General features: G+C 39.8%; 1 protein-coding gene and 1 long non-coding RNA gene across 2 annotated transcripts; one reads left to right on the top strand and one right to left on the bottom strand.

The window, feature by feature from the left end:
- Positions 1-206: 206 nt before the first annotated feature.
- On the bottom strand, positions 207-21,388 carry nfatc4 (nuclear factor of activated T cells 4). Its single transcript, XM_044369257.1, has 13 exons — positions 20,557-21,388; positions 13,759-13,925; positions 12,159-12,671; positions 11,868-12,043; positions 9,656-9,818; positions 9,300-9,400; positions 7,588-7,689; positions 7,118-7,305; positions 6,768-6,908; positions 5,402-5,457; positions 5,143-5,269; positions 2,016-2,738; positions 207-465 (listed from the first exon to the last, which is right to left on the bottom strand). The coding sequence occupies exons 1-13, from the start codon at positions 20,741-20,743 to the stop codon at positions 395-397; spliced, it is 2,715 nt and encodes a 904-aa protein (XP_044225192.1). The 5' UTR covers positions 20,744-21,388; the 3' UTR covers positions 207-394.
- On the top strand, positions 14,644-17,042 carry LOC122994527. The gene is made up of 3 exons (XR_006406613.1): positions 14,644-14,731; positions 15,204-15,275; positions 15,726-17,042. It is a non-coding gene; the product is annotated as an uncharacterized LOC122994527 (long non-coding RNA).
- Positions 21,389-23,928: the final 2,540 nt, after the last annotated feature.

The raw sequence follows: 23,928 nt of genomic DNA, 5'->3' as shown, positions 1-23,928 counted from the left end.
TGAAATCTTAAAATAAAGACACTCTCAGGAAATAGAGGAAATCATTTACACCACAAAGATAAAGATACCAGCATATTTAAGAGAGATTTTAGAAAATATGTCTTCCTTCATAGGATCTTTTAATGTCTCTTAATAAAGTCTAGTCTGGATTCAACTTGTAATGTTGGTTTTTGCAACAAAAAGACATAAAAAAACAACAAATCCAAGTGGTTTCATGTATAATTTATATTGAAAACATGTTAAAAACATTTGTTTCCCTTTATAAAACCATACAGTTACCTGTGGTCATAATTACAACAGTGTCCTGGTAATCAAATTCCCCTGTCAATATGTAACTGGAGCGATGCATCTTAAGTGCGTTTTGGGATAGAATGATGCTGAGCTGCACTGATGCTCAGTTTGGCTGGTTGTCCATCTGTGAGCCCGACTGGTAAGACTGGATGTCCTCCCCGATGTACTCCGTCACTGTGGAGGGATGAAGAGGAGAAAATCACAATCCTGTTCATCAATCCATTTGAGCTACATATTTCATCTCATGCTCCCAGTGACGCTGGTGCAGTTTGTTCGGCTTTTGAATCACAAGAATCAGAGGCTTTACATACGTAATCTACCTGTATTTGTTGAGTTATAGCAACAGGAACTGCAGCATCTACATAACATGTCTCCTCTTACTCCTCCCTTGTCTACAGTTTGGTGCTGAGCAGGTAGTTTACAGCAGGTTTTTTAAAGCTTTTTCACTGAAAACTGCTGTCTGCTGCGACTGGAAATGAGGCTGATAAGAGCGGCGACCGCCAGAAAATGAAAACGATAAGCTGAAAGAAGCTATAAATCTCCACAGAGCTGAGGGGGGATGTGAGTTCAAACCTTAAGAGATATCCAGTCTAATGACCAATGTTTGCACGATGTACAAGTACAAATCATATTTTTTATCACTGGGAGGAACATTAAAATCAGAGTAAAGATTTCCAAATAGAATTCCAAGTTATCGAGCGGTAACCATGGCAATTATGTAGATATTGAGGCTTGTAAAACATTTTCTAATGGATCACAGTTGCGTCGATAGACAGATCTCTCAGGCAATCACTGGCACATGCTCGTCCCCCTTCAGCGCCATCCAGGCTTCAACCAATTGACCAAACTTGTATTTTTTTTTCACATGAATAACTGATGAAGATGGTGGAGAGAGTAAACCCAAATTACAGGCTTAAAACTGTAAAGTCCCAACTCTGACCACAATGACGGAGCGTCAAGTGTTGCTTTTCCTTTCTAATATATAGTAGTGAGTGTAAAGCAGGAAACATAACCTAAATAAATTCACTTACTGATGTGATAAAGTTTTTATCACTTATATATGTTTCATATATGACCTGATAAAATCTCTTAATGGAGCTTCTTAAACCATGGGATGTCTCAGAAATGATAATTAAATATATCAATAAGAAATAAAATTTGATATTCTAGCTTTAAAATGTGCCTTCATCACAGACAATGAAATGTCCATAGATTTGCACATAACCATTCATTCAACCATCATCCATCCACCAGTCTGTTTACAATCTCACCCATTCATCCACCTGCTTATCAATTTATCCATACAAACATACTGTACATAAAAACATAGAAAAAATGACTTGTTTGAGTTTTTTTGTGATTTATTTGTCTCTCTATGTCCTGCACATGTCTGTAATGCAGCCACCTAGTTAATCAACAGGAACTTACTGAAAGATTTTTACACATTTCTTGTTCAAATCGAAGAAACCAAAGAATCCCACACTCTGTCCATCACTTGAACTCACTTTAGTAACACAAAATTTCAGTCCACAGACCTTCATCAGGAAAAATTCATGCAGACAAATAGCACCATGGGTAGAATGATGAAGGTCTGAGGACTGAAACGTTGTGTTATTAAAGAGTTCAAGGATTCTTTGGTTTTCTTTTCAAGTGAAGAGTTTTTGATCCTACGCTGCTGTCACTAAGACCTTATGGTGTTATGGTGATCAATATGTGCAACTCACCTTCTTCAAATGTAATGTGGTGCATAGAAGCAGAGTTGGTAAACTCCAAGGGGCACTCCTGAATCTTGGCATCCCTCTCTCCCCCATGTCCCATCCCCAGCACCCTTCCCTGGGGGTCCCAGCCCTCGTAATGGGAGTAGGGTGCTGGACAGATGTCCTGATAGGGGCTCTGGTTGGAGGGAGGGGAGGGACACATCTCCTGAGGATAGGCAGAGTACTGTGGGTAAGGAGAGGTGGGGATCGGGGGAAGAGGGGAGGTGGAGATGGGACTGCCTGCTGGGAACGGGCTGAGAGAGGAGGAGTGGGAAGGAGAGGGTGAAGAGGACAGGTAGGGTGAGTCCAGCCACGGGGAAGGGGAGGGGGAGGGAGGCTGCGGGCCTCGGGGGTACAGAGGGGGAAGGAGCTCGGTGAAGCCCAGCTCCAGGTTCTCGAAGCTGGGGTGACGCTCGGACAAGGCTGCCCTGGACCCACCGGGCTCCTCCACTGCAGCATCGGGTTTAGAGCAGTACTCCTCCTGGTAGCTGATGGTCTGACACGGAGGGGAGTAAGTGGAGGGGTAGGGGGGCAGGTGGAACCCCAGGCCTCTCTCGTCCACCATGGGGTCGCCTCTCACGTGGAAGCCCCTGTCCATTCTGGGTTGACCTCCCACGGGACACACGGTCCCGCCATCCAGAGGCAGCACCTGGGGCCGGGACAGCAGCGGGTCCTCCTCTTTGAACATAACTGCAGGAAGAATAAAAATGAGTGAATCGGTGCAAATACCAAGCACCCTGTAAATAATAGTAATATCAATCAATAAGAAATTTCTACCAGCCTACTTATTCTCTTATATCTCAATGCATGTTTTGCTATGGACAGTAGTATTTTGTTGTTGTTTATAATCTCATCATTGAAGCTAATCATAAGAAATTTGAAATATCTTGAAACTTAATTAGTTAGAATACAATTCATGGCTGGAGAAATGAGCTCATAATATAGAAAACAATCTCCTTGGGTTGCTGCTCAGCTCCTCTTGACTAAAGACTTTCAGGAGATTGTTCAAATTGATATAGCTTTGCCAAGTGGCAAATGTTGAATTTATCTCTCTGGGGGGAAATAAACACAGTTAAATGATGTTATCTTCAAAGATTTACTATGTCAATATGATGCTTCCATTGAATCTTCCAGTGTCAGTGCTTGAGCAGTACAATAAGGTAGTTGGGGACTACTTGTGGAATGGGAAGAAACCCTCGAATTAGTCTGAATACACTGTTCACCACTAGAGGGAGGGGTGGACTGGCATTGCCAAATATGGAATTATACAATATTGCCTTTGAAATTGCTAAACTATGCAAACACTGGTCAGGGAGTGGTCCGCATCTGGGTTGGATGGAGATAGAGAGGTTGCTTACCTCCCCTTTTAGATTTATAGATGTTCTGTCTCAAAAACCATCACAGTTCCTTCCTGAAGGAGACGTTAATCTATTACTTCAGCACTCACAGGATATTTAGAGCTGGTCTATGAAATGTTTGGTCAGTCTCAATATAGACAAGGTTACTCATCTATATGGGAAAACCCTGCGATAGGGAAGGAAACAGTATGTTGGAGGGCATGGCACATGAAGGGTTTAACCACAAGTACTATTCCTATCACGGGCAAAAGGATTGATATAATCTAACTGATAAAGGGGACTTTTGGAAATACCTCCAATTAAGAAGCTGTGTACAGTCTATGGGTTTCAAAACAGGACAGGAGGAAAAGTTTCTAAAGCTTTCTGATATTGTAAAATCATCCTCAATATTTTACACAATGGCAGCAAATGCTCTGTATGGTAAAAGTGAGAGTCTGAGAACAGTACGGCAAAGGGACCTGGATACTGAGCTTGAACAAGAAGTTTTGGGAGAATATTGTCCATAACATGGATTGGTCAGTAAGAGATAGTAGGAGCAAATTTATACATTATAAATGAATTCATAGATATTATTGGACTCCAGTCAGACTTAAAAAGCTTGTTCTTATTCAAAGCAATGAATGCTGGAAATGTAAGAGCTCTACGGGCACCTTTCTACACCTCATGTGGGACTGTCTGCTGGTTTCCACATTTTGGACACGAGTGGTTGGACCAGTCTTTGCCGAGTTCACCACATCTTTGCCTTCTTAGAGACAAATCTTGTTCTGTCTGTGTTTGCGTGCTTTGTTACCTGAAGACTACCACCCGGAAAGTATGTTTTGTACTGTACTGACAAAAAAGAGGATATATTTGAAAAAAGGTGGATCAAGGTAACATAAAAGTTGAGTAATATCATGTATAAAAGCTTTCAATTAGTTTCTTCTCAGTTGGAGGATTTGCTGCTTTATTGTTTTATATAAATTGTAAATTGAATATTTGGGGTTTTTGACTGCTGACTGGACAAAACAATACATTTCAGACATCACCTAGGACTTGGGGAAATGCGATTGACATTTTTCAATATTTTCTGTCATTTTACAGATAAAACTATTAATCAATTCAAAAAATAATCAACAGATTAATTGAAGATGAAAATAATCTTTAGGTGAAGCTCTAACATAAAGTAATAAAAAGTAATTTGATTGCTCCATTTTTGCATGTAAGTACAATTTGAGCCTTATTCAAATGATCTCAATTTACTATCTACTGTGTAGGCAAAGACAAACGTATGTGCTGCATGTTCCAGTAACACTTAGTAAATATCACTAATTTTATGTATGTGCTAACAGAGTACTATTATATATAGAATATTATTTGGACCTAATCATTTTATTTGACAATGTTAAGTTATTTTACATGTTTATATTGTGATATTTAAGTCAATAAACTAATTTACCAACTAACTGAGTGACTTTATGATTATTTTATGATTCTAGACTTATGAATCGCTGCTTTCATTTCTGGTGTTTCAGTAATTCAAATAGTGATTTAAGTGAAATGAAATGATAATTCTGTTTGATAATCAGACTAACTCACTGCAGCTACCCATACTGGAAATATTTAATATCTTTTGCATTTAAATCTCCACTGAATATCAGCGATAGTACAGTAGAAAGAAAAATTCAACCACCTCCATTTACAATCACACAAACCCACCATAAAACCACACAGACAGAAAGTCGGGATCGGACACTCACTGGGCAGATATTTGAAGCAGTGAGTGCTGCTCCTTTTTCTCTTCCCGTTGGAGACGTAAAGACTGACCGACACGGGCCGACTGACGGACATGTCGCTGTAGGCGGGGACCCTCACACACAGCAAACACTAGAAGGAAAAAGAGGATCAGTCGGTTGCTTCGGTTGTATCTGCTGACTTAAAGGTCAGTTTGGATTTTGGGACATTCTTGGACAGCTCTCACACACACACACACACACACACACACACACACACAATTACCTCATTACTGTTGTCACGGTCGACATGAGCCTCCTCCTCCCACTGTAATTTACCGTCTAATATATAAGAACACAAGGTAGAATCAGGGACAAGCACACAAACAGTCAGTTTAATTCATGTAATTTGCTCCCACGAAGACAGAAGTGCAGCCAAAAGTTAAAGCTTTCAAAAACCAGCTCAAATCAGCCTCCACTGATAACTGACAGCATCCTTGGCTTGAAATGAGAAAAATGACAAAAGTTACTGGAGGCAGGTGTGAGATTTTTAAATGAACTGCTGCGTTTAAACCATAAATATAAAGATGTGAAAACCTTTTTCCACCTCAACCAGAATAAAAAAATTAAATAATAAAAAGATTTGTAAACTTTTCATCCTCTTCATGTCCCTCAAACCAAGACTGTGAAAATGTTTAATCATTTTATGCCATCAAATCTATCAAAGTTTGATGTAAAATTTTAAAATGTGTCTTTTATTTATTTTATTTAAATTTTATCTGCTCTATATGAGCTTATTTCTTATTTGCATTTTCCTTTTTTATATATACATAAACTTATTTATTTGAATTTGCACTTGCACATTCATTTCTTTTATGTATGAGCTCAGTGCTGCCAGATATATGTGCTCTAATGTTCTTGTACATCATACAGGCGGCTTACATGGGTTTCTGATTTTAATCTAGAATCATTTTGTGCTTTAATGCTTGAAAGAAATAAAATTATTATTATTATTATTATTATTATTATTATTATTATTATTATTATTATTATAAAAATCTTGTGTATTCAGTATGCTGAAAACTCCTAACTATCTAGGTGAGACACTTTAACAACATGACGTTTAGACATTTCTTATATACAGACATCATCTAATCCACTTCATTATACATCAAACCTCTTTAAAATCTGTCACTGACACAGTTGGTCGTAGTATACGTCACTTGCTTATTTATATTAACTCGCTTGTGTACTTAAGTCCCTGTTTTTTCTCCGAACGACTGTGTGAAAACTCCCTGACTAACACACTAATAACTGAGTGATTTGCATCCATTTGAATTGTTCATTCTTACACTGAGATACTGAGCTCAAACACTGAGTATAAACTCTAAATGGAACAGCTTGAATTGTTGTGCAATGTGTTTTCAAACTCGCTGATCATATCTGAATTCTGTCTGTGTTTGTATAGCAAAAAAAAAAAAAAAAAAGATTTACTCCAGTGTTGTTTGAAAGCCAAATTTGTACACCCACTCTTCATCTCAGTTCTGACTTTGACCTTTACTGCGTAATCAGATACTTATCAATCAAAACATTAGAGGCAAAAGATCAGAAACAACATCGGAGAGGACTGCGTCTCCTCTGTGGACATTTACCTGTCCCTCTCTCCATGAAAAGGACTCTGGAGATCGGCAGGAAGTTGGTGCCACTCAGCAGGAGCTCCTCTCCTCCCTCCACAGAACAGGAAGTGAGGCTGACAGATTCGATGACGGGCAGCTCCTGTGCCGAACGCTGAGCTGAGGCAGGGAGGGAGTCACATTCAAGATGACCTTCAGTGTAACTAAATTTGTTCCTAATTTTAAAACCAGTGAGAGTAGAATTTGAGCACGTCCAACTTTAGCACGCTGCAAATCTTACACTTTTACATGCTGCTTTGTTAAGTTTTATGCGTATCTGAATTCTCCTTGCAATTTAGTGTCTGTAAAACATCTGATCGACCACTCACAGCATTCGATGGGCAGGGAAGCAACCTGCAGAGCCAGGACCCGGCTAGGAGGCGCGACAGGGGGCGCTAGAGGGAGATGGGTACGAAAGACCAAACGGACACGAGTGTTTTTCCTCCCAACGTCTGTTTCTCCTTTCCTCAGCTCGATGTCTGAGTTTCTCAGCTTCAGAATCCCGGCGCAGTCGATGCTACAACACAGGATTTTTTTTTTTTAACCTTAAATGTATTCAAGAGGGTTTGATCAACACATTTCTGCTTCACATTCACTTCAACTTGCATTTTCAGTATCTGCTGAGTGTTGTTTTTTCACATTCTTTAACATTATATTCCTTATTGGCCCAATAAAAGTGTACCGTAGACTTCAACCAACCTTGTAACGGTAGTAAGAGGCTGAATTACACACACAAATAAGATGTTTTTGTCCTGTGGGCCTGTAGAGGAAATGTTTCCTCTGCTTCTCTTCTACTCACAGTGCAGTCATGTTGTTCTCAGGGTTGAGGGGGATGTCCAGCAGTTTGGTTCCCGCCTGGACGCTCTCATGACTGGCGGTGCCCACCATCTTCCCCGTCACCCTGAGAGGAAAAAAATCTGTGATAGACTGGCAATCTGTCCAAGGTGAACACTGCCTCTCAAAAAGTGCACGCTAGGATAGGCTCCAGCAACCAGAAAGTCTAGTCAGGATAAACAGGTATAATCAATAATAATTTTGATAATTTATTAATCATTTAAGTCATTTTTCAAGCAGAAATTGCCAACGTTTGAGGGTTACAGCTGCTAAAATGTAGAGCTGCAACTTACAATCATTTTCGATTATATAAATATAACAATTAATCTGCAGATTATGTTCTTGATTAATCGTTTTGTCTGTAACATGTCAGAAAATTACTGTAAATTGTCTTTAAAATGTCTTGTTTTGTCCAATCAACAATCCAAAATCCAAAGATATTCAGTTCACTATCATGTATGACACAGAAAGAAAGAATCTGTAAAGTGCAACCAGCAGGTTTTGTCATAAGAAAATGACTATAACGATTATTCGATTATCAAAATAGTTGCTGATTAATGTAATGTTGATCGACTGATTGATTGATCAACTGATCGTTGCAGTTTTGTTGCTTTCCTCTGTTATATATCATTGTAAAGTGAACAGCTTTAGTTTCTGAACTTGTGACTGTGCAAAAGTTTTTGGCATTTTAGATGTTTAGATTCTTAACCATTATGTAAAACCATCAGGGAGGCGTCTATTTGGTCCTAAATTTATTCTGCAGCATGACAACGACTCCAAACATACAACCAGAGTCATAAAGAATTATCTTCAGTAACAAGAAGAACAAGGAGTTGTGCCACGGATTGTTTGGTCCCCGCAGAGCCCCGATCTCAACATCATGAGTCAGTCTGGGATTACATGAAGAGACAGAAGCAACTGAGGCGCCGAAATCCACAGAAGAACTGAGGCAACTTCATCAACATGCAGGAACAACCGACCTGCCAAGTCGCTGAAAAACTGTGTGCAGGTGTAACGAGGAGAACTGCTGCTTTTTTAAAGGCAAAGCTGCTCACAAAAAATATTGATTTGATTTAGGTTTTTTATGTTTACTGAATTCTGTATGAAGTTAATTGATAGATAAAAACTATTCATGGCTGTTTGAAAGCATCTTCTCTTTACTTTTATATTCTATTTGCTGCTTTGATTACATTTTGACTTGGTGTGCAAACACTGAATATAATATCCATACCTCCAACCATGACAAGAACAAATACATGCAATTTAGTGGGGAAATTGTCAAAATTACTAAAATACTTCAGAATATACTGCTGATGTCAAGATACAAGGAGCTGAGCCACAGATTAGCATAAAGTAAGTCATACAGTTGCTACATGTCATGTCTTCTACTGTATCTGGAAGTTAAATGAATGGACTTCTGTTACTCTAAAGTGCACTAAAACATTAAATGTTTTAAATTACATTAAAGTACATTAAGCTGATGCTCACGTACAGAACAGTCTAGGTGCAGTAAATCTCCTCGACCGACACAAAAAGCAGCTGGTTGTAAGTTATGCAACAGCGAGAGCAGAACAGTGATCAGATGATGTGTCTGATGTTGTGTGCCTTGAATATTAACACACGACAGAGAGATGCTCGGTAGTAAGTTTACTTTTAAATATAAATACAGTGTAGTACCTGTGTATCTGATAGAAAGGATGTGGCCTGATGGATCGATCATCAGCTGTTCCAACGAAAACCTGAAGGGAGAGCGGCTTCCTCTCTGTGTATCCACACAGCTGCACAGAGAGACGCAGTGTGAGGGACGAAATCAAACTGTGATGAGGCCAACAGCAGTGAGACGCAACGTGTGTCCAAAGACTTTGTTCCAGTATTATGAAAACACAACATTCAAACTAAATGTCCACCTCAATTTGATTAGAAATTACATTTTATATAAAAATAGCAGAGATCTATCAATTCGTGCAGCATTTCTAAACAAAATCCTTGTTGTAACAAACTGTTCTGACAAATCTTTACTGTTTGGTTTTCACCTTAACAACAGGATGTCCTGTCGGTGCAGCCTTGACGGCTCCTCGGCTCCCCTCGGTCTCATAGTGCGCTCTGTGGTGTGGACGGGGCTGCACCTCGATACGCAGCTCGTACTGGTCAAACTGGGACGGCAGCGGCCAGTCGAGTGGCGGCAGGGCATTTGACCTGAAAGTGTATTGGATCAATAGACAGTTAAACTTACATTTAGGGCTTTGCAATGTATTGATATTAAATTGATATTGTGATATGTGTTGTTATCAATATTTTGTGAAAGCACCAATAGTCATCACTACAATATTGTTGCAATATCGATATCGAGATATTTGGTCAAAAATATATTGATATTTGATTTTGTCCAAATCGGCCAGCCCTACTTGAATTGAACATGGTCATAACACTGAGCAACAGATGCAGATAAATAACTGTTTTGTGGGTCAAATAATAACATTTACTGTATGTATAATTTACACATGCAAACATGACAAGTGTAAAACAGACTCAATAAACAACTTTTTTAATAATCCTAAAGGTGATTAAAATGTTTCTTTTGACTTGGTGTGAATCTGCACAAGTGTTTATTAATACTGTTAAAATTGTACATTTAATTTGTAAATATGAATTCAGACTCTGTTCACAATGCTGACTGTTAGTGTAAAAACACATGTACTGTGGTAATACTACTTCAAAGGATAGACAGTTTGTTACCATAAAACTGCATACTTTGTTTTTTAATCTTCGTCTGGGGGATTTCTTTTTTCATAATTAAACACAAGATACAAGAACTCGTAATGATATAGATTATTTTTTTGAAAGTCAGCAAACAGTATTTAGCTAATAATGTTATTAAAGATTTATTTATGTTCTTAAAGTCAAGTTGGGAGGCATATACAGTATTTGATGGCAGGTAGCATCACCCAGTATTTTGATACAGTACTAGGAAGTGAGCTTGAAAACTTCTGAGTTAGTGCCGCTCACAGCAAAATGTATTTGTGCTTCTTTACATAATATTGCAAATTCAAACATCAATGTCTTATCTTAAAGTAGAAAGTGCTGGAAGCTTAGACATGTAGACAAACGCTCTATTGACATTTGGCAAAGCAGGATGGTACGCGTTTGGATGATGCAACAGTTAATACAACAGTTTTCTAATTTTGGATCCTGCTTCTGTCTGTTCTCTCAAATATCTGCACTGTCAAGTTGTTTAGCAGTTGGTCAGCGTCCCATATTCACGTGTCAAATGTACCAAAGTTAAACTCTATACACAAACACTGCACAGGTTTACTTCACCTCAGTGTGTGAACACTTTGATCGTTGCAATTCTCAAGAAATTAATGGATTTCAGTCTTAAATTTTACTGTTATAAATGATGCCGTGACTGAGCTCTTCCTCTTCCATCACTTTAAGGACAGAATAGTAGTAAACACCAGATGACGAAATGGATATTCTATATTTAAAGAGTAATTTCACCCATACTTACTTATCTCTAGTGGAATCTAGGCTTTGATTTTACCTCCATTGGTTTTGACAACCCGTCTCTGAGATTTCCTTCACCATCTTAATGAAGGTGAATGGGATTCCATTTTATGGGGCTCAATAACTAAATGGCAACTGAAAATTGCCATTTAAAAGTTGAATAGATAAGAAGATATGGGGACCAGTTTTTGCATAAACTGATAAACTAACTTTTACTGCCATCCTGGACTGACAAACTCTCAGACTATGTTCAATATTCCTGCCTAATTTATTGAAATGATTTGTTTTGTGTTTTATTGTTGTGTACCCCACATACAGTATATGTACACATAGTATATAGATGTTTTCTTTCCAACACAACCAAATCTGTTTGTTTTGTTTGTTTGTTTTCTTTTTGATACGGGTGTTCTGTTTCTTTTTATCTCTGATCTTCAGTTTTGTAATTACTTAAGAGTCTCGGTTGAAGCTTGGTATACTACTTGACTGTTATCTGTTGGGAAAAGCAATAAATAAAGTTTTGAAAGAAAAAGAAAATCAATAGAAAATTCAATAACAACATCAGAAGAGTAGTGGTAACTATTTCTGGAGAGAACGCTGCTACTGAATTTTTAAAATGTAATGGGGTTTTTTGTTTTGTTTTGTTTTTTCTTTGGTAATTTCAGTGAACCCATTACTGATAGCGAACTTCAGGCTGTGATTTTTGTTGGATATTATCATATATGTGGTGGCGTGTGTCCTTGCCTGAACAGAGGACTGTGGGCGCTGGCTCGGGTCCTGCCCCAGGCCAGAGCAGGGGGCACAGAGAGGTAATCCATGCCCAGCGAGGGGGGCTCTCTCCTGGTCTGCTGGGTCTCTGGCAGCGGGCAGGGGGAGCTGTGGCCTGGAGCCTGCTCCTGATCCACCTCCCTTGGAGACAACTGGGAGACAAAAAGTTGTCTGTATCACTACAGTGCAATAAAAAATTATGTATATATAAAAATATGTCATATTTCAGTCATCTTTCATATCATAAAACCACAAAAGCATCTTCACCTGCTCCAATGACGTCTTCCTGGTTTTCTGAGGGATGCTGAGCTCACAGCTGCTGGGCAGAGCTTGTAACTGAGGGGAGGAGTCTCCGCCCTCGAGGTTGCACCCCTGCAGTTCGTCTGAGTAACTGCCCCTCCGTGAAGTACAGGGGGAGGCCAGGGGGGAGTTTCTGCGCTTCTTACCCCCGGGCGAAGTAGGCCTCGAGGACGGCGAGAGCCCAAAATTGATTGCGGCCTCGTTGAGCTCCTCCTCCTCCACCAACAGGGAGTCACAGCTGGAGGCCGGGCTGAGCCAGCCGCGGGAGGACGGGCTGGAGGCGGGGCTCGGGCTGAGGGAGCCGGGGCATCTGTCGCGATAGGTAAAGGGGTCCAGCAGGGGGAGGTAGAGGCGCTCACGGTCCCACCCACCTCCGCCCCCCATTTCCCAGTAACTGGAGATGGTGTTTGCTGGGTCATCTTCAGGTGAGATGGTGGTTATCTGAATGCTCGGACACTCAACCACACGAGACTCTGAAACCTGGAGGGAAGAAAAGAGTGAGATGCTTCATTTTCTAAGCTTCGGCTTAGTGTTCATATGTCACTTAATCAATCAGTATATCAAGGAAAAGGTTTTTAGTTTATAGCTTTTCAAAGGTGAAGATTTTTTTCTCTTATATCATTGTAAATAAAGAGTACATTTAGAGGTTTTCACTGCTGATCACTGTCAGACAAAACAAGCAGAGACATCATCTTGGGCTCTGAGAAGCTGTGATTAACTGATCAACTAAAGAAAATAATTATTGGTTGTAGTTAATATTCTGCGGTCCGAGCAAAAGTTTAAAAAAACATTATGGATTTTTGGACAGGATTTCTACATTTCAGGCAGCCATGCATTTCACTTGAAACTCACTTAATATACTTAAGAAAATCTATTGCAGTGAGCATTTAGCCGCATGCCTTTCTATTTTGTCAGTATAATGATGTGGTCAAGCAGCTGTGACTGTTAGCGCTTGTATGAAACAGACTTTTATTTGAGTGAGCAAATGAACAGCAACCATCTAACAAATTTCCCAATGTCCACGGTTGATTATTTTTAGTCTCCCGAGGTTTATTTTACCACATAACCTGGGAATTTAATGCTTTTCAGCAGCTGACTCTAGTAGCTAAATACACAAACACAAACCTAACCCTAACCCATCGCCTTGTGACAATAACGTGACACTGTAATGGATTATCTGTCTCAATCGAGTCCCTGCACATTGATTTTTATTTTGATCTGGTATGAACTGAAACCATGGACTGTCTGAAAGGTAGGAAATATATCCAGAGCCCTTTAGTAGGCTTTCTGTTTCTGTTTAAAGTAATGTGCATCTGAGTAGATATAGCTTAATGCTAAAATATTCATTCATGAGCATGGCCCCTACTCCAGTGTTGAATAACTGGAATAACTCTTAATACAAGCTTGCTGATAAAATTTGAGATGATCATACGGAGAAAATCAACAAGCCACACAGATTTGTAACTGATGTAATTTGTAGTTGTAATAAAAGTGGAAAATGTGTGTAGTGTTTTTTGTATTTAGTTTGTTGTTCAATCAAGCAGGTCTTGTAAACAAGCTGACTCACCTGTACAGAGCGTGCCGGCAGGCTCTCGTAGGTCCCACTGAACTCTCTGCTTGGGGCCCTTCGTGGAGGCGGGGAATGCATCCCAGCCCTCTGATTGGCTGAGGGTGGCGGGCTGGGGATGCTGATTGAGTGGCCTACATGAGTGGCAGCCAGGTGGTTGTCTGTAACTGATAGAAAAATATGATCAGAATGAATGTGATAAAACATGATATTGACAACAAATACGTATATATGAGACTGTTTTCATAAATAACTAGAACTCTGGAAGAGTACTTGGACTGGACTACACCTGCTGTATCTAAATCCATCACAAAGTTTGTGTGTAAAGTCCTTTGTAAGTTCTTAGTAACTACTAATTAGTTTCAAACTAGTAATTCACTAAATCAGGTTGCACCACTAAAGCTTAAGAAATGTCTCTAAACACTTAAATAATGTGTAAATTGGTTGCCAGGAAACATCTGTAGCACTGTCCAATAAGAAGCGACCAACTATGTAAACAGGAAGTCACTGTTAGCATCACAACTATAACATAGCTTCCAAAAATAACAGCTTTAGGGACAGCTTTCCCTGTTGAGCTGCGGTGGAAGTATAGTGACAAAAAGAGGGTCTTTAGCACTAAAAAGACTGTAACAGATAGATATCTACTTGATTTGACTACTTTGGACGGCTGAAGCCTCATATTAGCTTTAGATAGACTTTTACATGCATTTTTGCACAAAATATTGTCCCCAATAACTTACATTGAAAGCACATAGCCAGTATGAACAGGAAGAATGATTACAGCAAGGAAAACCTCTTTCTGTATTCATATGGGCACCCAAAAAATTGTGAACCTATCCTTTAATGTTCCTCCCTCCTTTTTCATACTGAAACTGCATGATGACAGCTAGCTTTTAAAACCTGCTCTCCTTGCACAGTTGGCATGAGAAAGACTCATTAGATGTCAATCAAAATATTGTAAACACAATTTGTGGTAAGTAAAGATCCATTTTTTTTTATTATCAACATGTCTACATCATTCACTACACATCAATTTTCCTTGATTTACTGAGCTGAAATTATTGCCATATGGGAAACTTGTGTTGGAAGTGCTCTCCTGGAAGTTCACAGTTAGTGTCTTTAAAAACAAGTGCTGCATTTATGTCACTTTCATTTAACGAAACTGTTTTTGGAAATATGCTTATTCGCCTTCTTGCCGAGAGTTAGATGAGAAGATTGATATCACTCTCATGTCTGTGCAGTGAATATGAAGCTACAGCCAGCAGCCAATTGGCTTAGCTTAGCATGAAGGCTGAAAACGGGGTAACAGCTAGCCAGCTCTATCCAAATGCAACAAAATCCACATATCAGCACCTTTAAAGCTCATTAAAATTGAGATGTTATTTATTGTTTGTTTAATCTGTACAAAAACTGAAGTATAAAAAGGACAATTTGTGGTTTTACAGAGGGTTATGTGCCAAACTATTTCTTGGCCCGGTGCAGTGACTCTCTTGCCAAGCAACCAGTGGAGATTCCAGGTAGGTTTTGTACGTTCTGTCTGACTCTTCAAACACTTTGATTTGATGAAGATGTGACTTGGATCAAAATATTGTCTGTTTGAATACATTTTGTAGCTTGGAGTCAGTGTGCCAGCACTCCTTTTTTCATTGATGCTAACCTCCTGATAGAACCAGGCTAGCAGTTTCCCCCTGTTTCTAGTCTTTATGCTAAGCTAAGTGAAGCTAACCGGCTGCTGGCTGTAGCTTCATATTAAACATACACACAAGCTATATCTGTCAAGCTAATTTAAGCTAATATTTCTCAAAATGTCAAACTATTCCTTATATTTTTTATTATTTATTAGTCTTAGTATTCATACTGATATTTATTTCACCTTAAAAGGATGAATATGTATTTATAGTAAGACCATTCTTTGTTTATTATATTTAAACCTGCAGTGTGGAACTTTTGTCTCCCCCTTCTGGCAGGGAAAGTAATTACATAAACCCTGTCAAGGTCATCGCCGCAGACCCCTGACACTGTTTACATCCCCGCCCTGGCAACGTGACGCAGTTGGGGAGCACTGAGGACAGTCTGCCCTGGTTGACAGTCACAAACCAATCATGGCTGGTTGATGTAAAAAGCATTATTACCAGAGCACCAGCGTGGGAAAGTCGCCACAGACACCAGATTTAAAAACTTGGGTATACTGTGAAATACAGAGAGATTTACCTGGCAGTGATCAGCTTAATCAGCACTGTGTGAACTCATTTGGTAAGGGCTTGAATGTAAAAGACGTTAATTTATATGTAAAAGTCCTGCACTCCAGCTTTAAATGATAAGCTCCTAAAATCTGCTCAGAAATACTAAATGTGAAAATATACTGTATACCAGATTAATAAAAACGTGTGTTTGTGGGCAAAAAAATATAAAAAAAATATTAGAGTAAAGTAGAATTTGGTTTTATATTCCATAATCTCTCAAACTTCTGAGCGTCAAAAACTTTGTGTCTGTGACACAAAGGAAGACCATCCCTATAACCATGATTGTCTGTCCATCACTGAGTCACTAACTGAGTGATGAAGGTACACCAGTAGTCAGCCGAAGGTGGTCCAAGCTACGTAACCCAGAATGCGTTTCGCACCAACTAACAGCAAGCAGCAACGGCGGAGATTAAACTGTTGTAATTTTCACTGTAGGGCTGTTAATATGTCACTTTATTAAGTTTTAATATTTTATTTCAGGCGAGAATAGTGCCACTATTACCTACCGAAATATGGAGTTACTTTTGCGTCTTTATTATGCCATCAAACAGAAAAAATAGATTTGAGAGTAAAACTATCGACATTGCAATCAAAAATTTTTTATTGCCAGTAAAATAAATTTGTGATTAAAATGTGAATCAAAAACATCTGTTTGCGAATCCAAAAGTTTTTTTTTGCAAATCCAAAAGTTTTGCTTCCTGTTGAACTGAATTTCGTGGGCGGGACCTACGCTGAAAGATGTAAGACACATCTCTATTGGCCAGTCTTGAACGGAGTGACAGCTTGGCAACATCCACAGTTAGTAAACGAGAGGGAGTTTTGAAGTTGCTACCATGGTGACAACGTTGATTACATATGTTCCATAACGTAACCCTAGATTAGAATAGTTTAGGCGTAGCTGTTGCTATTTCACAGTATGTTTTCAGTTCATGAAATTTAATTTTAACACTTTGGTTGCCTAAAAAGTCTTATTCAGCATTTGGATGTACTAAAAGACCCTCTAAGGAGTCGGATGTGCAGTTTTACCAGTAATTACATTTTGTTTTAAGCCTGTTTTTCGCTAGCTAAAATTAGCATTAGCATGAGCAATATCACAGTTAACCATAGACTGTGGATGCACCGTGCTAACCAAGCTAGCAGCTAGCATTGGGGTCAGCTCCACCCTCTGGTCCACATATGGTCACTTCTGGCTCCAAAAAACCAAGATGGCAACGGTCAAAATGCCAAACTCAAGACTTCAAAACGGGGTCCACAAACCATTGTGGCTATGTCCATTGTTTTTTTTACAGTCAATGGTCACATGTCTTTTTTAAAATTAATCACTTCTGTGTTCTAGTAAATAAAATAAAAGCAATATAACAACATGAAACACACTGTATTGAGGTAATTTACACTTAGCATTAATTATTAACTTTATAGTTATCGCATTAAAACTATTTTTCAGGTTGTGGGTACATGGAATAATATATAAAACATATTTAAAAAATAGCTTAAATCTTAACTCAACCCTTCTTACAACAGCACCATATAGTTGACACCCAAAATCTGCTGCAATGTATTTTAAGTATTTTTAAGTTTTTCTGATGTGTACAGCACCTTGAGTTACAACTACTGTATGAAATGTGCAATACAAATAAATAAACTTAAATGAAAACAAACATCTTAAAAATGCTGCAATGTCCATGTCTGATGGTACAAATTAAAAACCCTCCAGCGTTTCATACACTGTCCAGCCATATATTTGGTTTTGACTTAGTCGTTTCCATGCATTTTCTATGAATTACTGGGCTTTTTTCCATGCATCAGTCGCAAATCGTTCAGTCAGGGGTAAAACTGGAATTCTAACCACATCACGAACGTTTACATTCGGTTACGTCACTGATCCAAATCTTATACCACTAAGAATCACAAACCCAATTCCGCTGCTGATCATAACAACCGTGTAAAATGACTTTGGATGATTTGGAGCACGTCTACATTTCCTCTTTTTTTTTCAATCACAGAAAACATTCTCAACAAAACTTCTTGGACTTTGCCAAACAAGCATCCAAATGAGGACACGACCCCTCGGTGCCACAACCCTCACCACAACACTTCCCCAGCGTGGTGTGGTCGGCCTCCACACGAAGCCAAACAGTAGTTAGTCTGTAATGAGCGAGGCTCCAACCGATCATTGTTGCTCTGCAGTGGCGGTGGGCCATACAGGCAATTTTTGGGCAAAGCAGACACACAACAGCAACTGCCAACAAATTAAGAGACTTGGGGTGAAAAATCTCTTCAAATGTTTCCTGGCAACAAAAATATTTCCAAGTGATTAAAGCTGCAGTGCTGAGGCAACTCTTCTACTGGTGGATTTTTCACATGAAACAATGATTTAAATGTTTGTGTTTGTGAGCAGCAGAGGAGTTTATGAGCCACGAACACTTACCTAACACTTATTGAACGCAATAAGTTTGTCATTTTCTTTTGTGTAGCCTCAGTCTACTTTATTCTGCGCATGAGTTGAATCGCAGAGAATTACGAAATGAATCTGAAGCATAGGAAAGCAAAAGAGACTTATTTCTGCTGCAAAACTTCCTTTTCTCGAATTTGTTGCCTTTTTTTCTCGTAAATTAAAGGTGAATATTTTTCGGGCCTCTTAAAACTACTTATCAAACAATTTTTCAGATCTGTGTCCAGACCAGCAGAGGAGTTTATTACTACAAAGATTTACTTGACTGTTATCGGGCACAATCAGTTTGTCTTTTTCTTTTTGAGAAGCCTAATTTGAAGTCTAACAGATCTGAAATAATAAATTATTCAGTGTCCTCAGCTCACAAAAAGTAATGTTTTCTTGGGGTCAAGAGATGGTTATCAGTATTGGAAAGCAAAAGAGACGTATTTCTGCTGCAAAATAATGTTTCATTTTCTCAAATTTTGCTCCATTTGTTGCCTTTTTCTTGTAAATTGAAGGTGAATTTGACCTCTTAAGGCCTTAAAACTATTTAGTATTGCTACCAAAATGTACCAGACTTACTGAGCACAATCAGTTTGTCTTTTTCTTATTTGGGAAGCCTCATCTGAAGTCTAACACATCTAAAATAATACACTCTGTGTCCTGAGTTGAACCTCTTAGGGGCCACAAAGCCTCCTGAGATAAATCTAAAATGTTTTTGTATAATTAACAGTAAAGGAAAGCTAAAAATAAAAAAAGAAGATATATTTCTGCTACAAAATCATGTTGATTGTTTTCTGACATTTCCCTAATTGTTTTTTTTCTCATGAAGTAATTAGCATTTCTCCTGTTTAAGCTTCTAAATGTTACTCAGATAAATCAACTCACTGTTTGGTTGAACTAGTCAGAACTGACACCAGTGAGCAGGGATTGCAAGTTGACATGCAAGCCCAAAAAGTTGGAAAGCATAGATGTTTACATGAAGAGATCTGGAGAGCTGGGGGCAAAAATCCTGAACATCAGGAGTGACGTGAGAGTGTCAGAACAGCTAAAACGAGACCCGAGCCAACTTCAGTGAATCTCCGAAAAGTGAAAATTGGTCACCTAGAGTGAAGAATTGCTCTGTTGTTTCTCCTGCAGCTCACTTTCATGCATTGGGTGTGGTAATACGACTGTATGCCAGTGTAGGCGGGAAACAAATGAGAGAGTGGATGTGGGGATGTGAGGTGTGTGTGTGTGTGTTTGCATGTGTGTGTGTGTGTGTGTGTCTGTGTATGTGTGTGTGTGGAGTGAAAAGTAGTGGAGATGGAGGTTGAGTGAAAGAGGGAGGGAGGTGTGTATGTGGTGCGTGTTCAGTACACAGAGGTTGAGGTTCCTTCCCAGATGGCAGCTGTTAACTCTACTCACACGCACAGCTGATTAGAAACACATTGAGTCTCGGGCTGCACGCACACATGCACAAACACACAAATGCACTAAACAGGAATACAGTAAGATATGAACACACTCACACACACACATACACACACACACACAGTCAGATGCATACCACACACAAAACAAATACACAATAAAAATATACTTATACTCACATGCTTACAGAAAGAAGCACGCACATACACACACTGCACATAAACACAGGCATGCAGATGAAGGCCCTCATCACAGCACACACACACACACACACACAGTTGTGTTTCCATCACTTCAGAGGACACTACATTGACTTACATTCATTTCCTGCAGACTTATCCTAACCTTAACCATAACCTCCACATGCCTAAACTTAACCCTAACCTTAATATAACCCTAAACTAACCTTAACTTTAAACCAAGTCTTCACCCTAAAATTATTGATCTTATTAAAATGGGGACTTCCTTTCTTGTCCCCATAAGGGAGTCGATCCCCACAACATGACTGTGTAAACAGATTTACGTCCCCACAACATGAGGAATACCTGGACCACACACACACACACACACACACACACACACACACACACACACACACACACACACACAGAAAGGTTCCCATGCATTAGAGGCCACACTGTCAGACCTCCTTTATCTAATGGGTCCCTTATCTTCAACACATCCAACTATCCAAGAAATGACTCTAACCCAAGCTGCTGTTGCTGGAGTCCAGGTGCAGCAGGGCGACTTCACTTTCCTCCCCGGGAACGGAGCTCTCCGGCTCGGCTGTGCGCACCGGGGACGGTCCCTGGCTCTGCCGCGGCGGGTCCTCCTCAAACACCAACTTGAACTCGAACTCTCCCTCCTCCCAGCCGGTGCCCGTCGCGGCCCCCATCGCCGTCCGGCAGCAAGGACAGGATACAAGATAGAGTGATACAATCTTATCTCCCTGCGTCGACTTCAACGTCCTTGGTGCGCGTCAAAAATGAGAGTTTCCCGGAGATATTCCCCCAAAAAAACTTTTGGCCGCGTCCTATGTGCGTGGCATTGCGCAAATATTCCTCCTCTTCAGAGGGTTTGGGTGTAATTTAAGCAACTTTTCCACGCTGTTTCCACACGATGAGGACTTCTCCTCGCTCGGATCAAGTCTGCAACTTTTTCCAAGACTTGATGCCTTATTATAAATCTTTGCTGAGTATATCTCACAGTCTGTTCCGAAACATATTTCCCAAACACCGTCGGGTCTTTCATTCTAGCTCCATCGTCATCTCCCAGCTTCTTCTTCTTCTTCTTCTTCCCCCGTTCAAGACGGAGAGAGAGAGACAGAGAGAAAAAAAAAAAAAGTTTATCAAATATTTTTGTCGTCCTTTACCCTTAATTGCCTTTGGGTGGGTTTCCCAGCTCCAGTTGTTCCGTTACTCATTCCCCATAGGGCCTTCTGCCTGTCAGTCATGAATCCCCCCTTTTCCCCCCTACCTCAACCTCCCTCCTCCCCTCCTCCTCCTCCTTCTCACTCACTCTGGAGGTTTCTCCTTTAGTCAGACTCACTTCACATCTACTTAATATACCAAAACATATTATCCAACCCTGCAATTACAGCTTTTCTTCTTCTTTTTTTTTGTTGGTATCATCCAGACACTCTTTTTTTTTATGCCTTTTTACACTGAAGTTTATCTCCATCCTCAGCATCAATAACTGTTGCACACATTTAAGGCCCCCCCTCAACCCCCAAAACAATATGATTATCATTCCACTCATGAGCAGGATTCATGGCAAGCTGCTCACTGTCTCCAAAAAACCTGCCATTGTAGTCCGGCTGCATGGCCACCAGGGCTGTGATGTCAGTCAGTCTGTCAGTTAGTGAACATAAGAGGGCCTATTTCCTGTGGCGATGAACACGACAACCCCCCCTTTTTTGGCTGTCACTCTTCCCTCTCCACCCCCTTTCTTTTTTTTTTTTTTTTTTTACCCCACTCCTCCTTCCTCTTTTCTCCCCACCGACTCTTCGTCCCCTCCTTCTCTCGAGTCTATCCCCCTCCCTCCCCTTCCTCTCCACCAAAGATCTGTTTCTCATTATCCTCTGTAGTCTGCTCTCTGTCTGAGTCAGGAGACGAAAAACTTAAATAAACACTCTCTCTCTGGCTCTCTCTGCCTCAGACCAGCTCCTTATTCCTCCTCCCCCCTCTCTCTTCGTCTTTCCCCTCTGTCCTCCTTCCTCGCCCTCCTCCGGTTCTCACAATCATTAGGCTTATGTTATACTGGCGTGTAACTGGGGGCTTGTTTCACTCTCCCTGTCATCCTCATGGGGTCGTGTGGGCAGGCCTTGGATCCTGGACTGATCTCAAGATGTTTCAGAGGGAAAAGTGCTACCAGCAGGGCCAATATAAAACATTTTGGGGCCCTGAGCAGAATCTGATAACACTCCCTGCCAAATTTTAAAATGGCATCACTGGTCTCTTTAACAAAAACAAGGAATGTGTCTTATAATTCTTAAAAACTGTTGGTAAAAAGTGACATGAAAGCATGAGGCCCAGTTTGTTGGCGGCGCCTGAGAGCGCAGACAGCAACATTTGTAGTATATTAGACCAATGTGTTTAAATAAAGTCAAATAAAGTCGTTCCTCCTCAGACTTTTTTTCCTCTTCCATTGGGAGTTAGTGAAATCCCTGCTCAGCTTAGGGCTCCTATGTTGCTATTTAGTTTGCTATTGTCTATTACTATTAGCTAACCAGTCTTTAATGTAATAAAAAGTAGTAATAATAACTGATATGAAGGATTGCAGGATGTTACATCATGAGATTAGCGGCAACTTTTTTTATAAAAAATGTAAAAACTTGACATGAGTGGGAGGCAAATAGCGGCCTTAAAGCAAAAATATTTGGCCTCCTGATGAAAGCTGAAGTTTTGACTTTCATAGTTTACATCAAATCTTTTATATAATTTGTCACAAATCTACTGGAGATAACAAAATCATTACAAGGTTCCTGTAAATCCCAGTACATATCTTGTTAAAATGTAAAACTGCCCCCCACACGTGGAGAGGCTTTAAAACCACAGCTGCTATTTGAACAGTGAATGATGACGTTAAGTCTGATAAACCTGCCAGAAATTAAATTTCAATGTGTGAATTCCAACACTGTTAATTCCTCAACTTTAACCCATCCGACCATAACAGATTTGTTCCTCACAAACACAAAATGGGTGGCACTCTAACAGAAATTCAAAGGCAACAACAACAGACTGTCAGTCAACTCTAAATAAAGCAGGCAGCTGTTCATCATCTGTCTTTAGTCTCCAAGTGTAACACAGAACATATAATCACATAACTTTTAGTCAAATGAGTCTTAAAATAAGCTGTAAGCCCTCACTTACTAATGGGAATAATGACCTCTGCCCTCAAATACAAACCTAAACAGTGTTAGAAATCAATGTTATTCTTAAATGAACCAAAAGAAATAAACAAAACACACGGGCCTGTGTTTCCACTGTGCCCGTGGTTGAATCTAATTGCTGACCCCTGCTTTACATGCACTCAGCGAGCACTTTATCAGGAACATTTGTGCAATCTAATGCTATCCAAAACAACAGCTCTGCCATAAATTCTACTTTTACGAAGCTTATACATTTCCAGTTTTTGCAAACATTGTCAGAAAGGTGATAATTCTACTTTATGTTTATTATTGAGGTCGTAGTGGGTGATGGTGGTGTACTTTGAAAAGTGTTCCTAGTATTTTGTCCACCACATTAACATACATGAATCTATGTGATCAAGCTGAAATTAATCCTGGTTAATGAAAACAGAACTTGAATTTAATAGAAAAGTATTCACGTCTTCAGTTGTTCAAAAAGTGGAACGTTTTGGGAGGTGATGAAACTGTGAAGCTTAAAGGCTAATAAATTGTTTAAGGGACTGTTGCAATGTGATGGATGAGTGCAACACACAGGAGGAGCTGCTAAGTGTCAAGTTTATGGGCAGAGGGGGGGGGGGGGGGGGGTAGCAGGCGAGCTGATTCCTGTGGTTGTGTTGCCATCAAGTGGTTAAAAGCAGAACAAGTTTACTGTAACTTTCCCCAAAAACTTC

Source organism: Thunnus albacares, chromosome 12 (assembly GCF_914725855.1).
Source record: "Thunnus albacares chromosome 12, fThuAlb1.1, whole genome shotgun sequence".
Classification (NCBI taxonomy): Eukaryota; Metazoa; Chordata; class Actinopteri; order Scombriformes; family Scombridae; genus Thunnus; species Thunnus albacares.
Note: the sequence above shows the minus strand (reverse complement) of the source record. Positions and strands in the feature narration are given on the sequence as shown.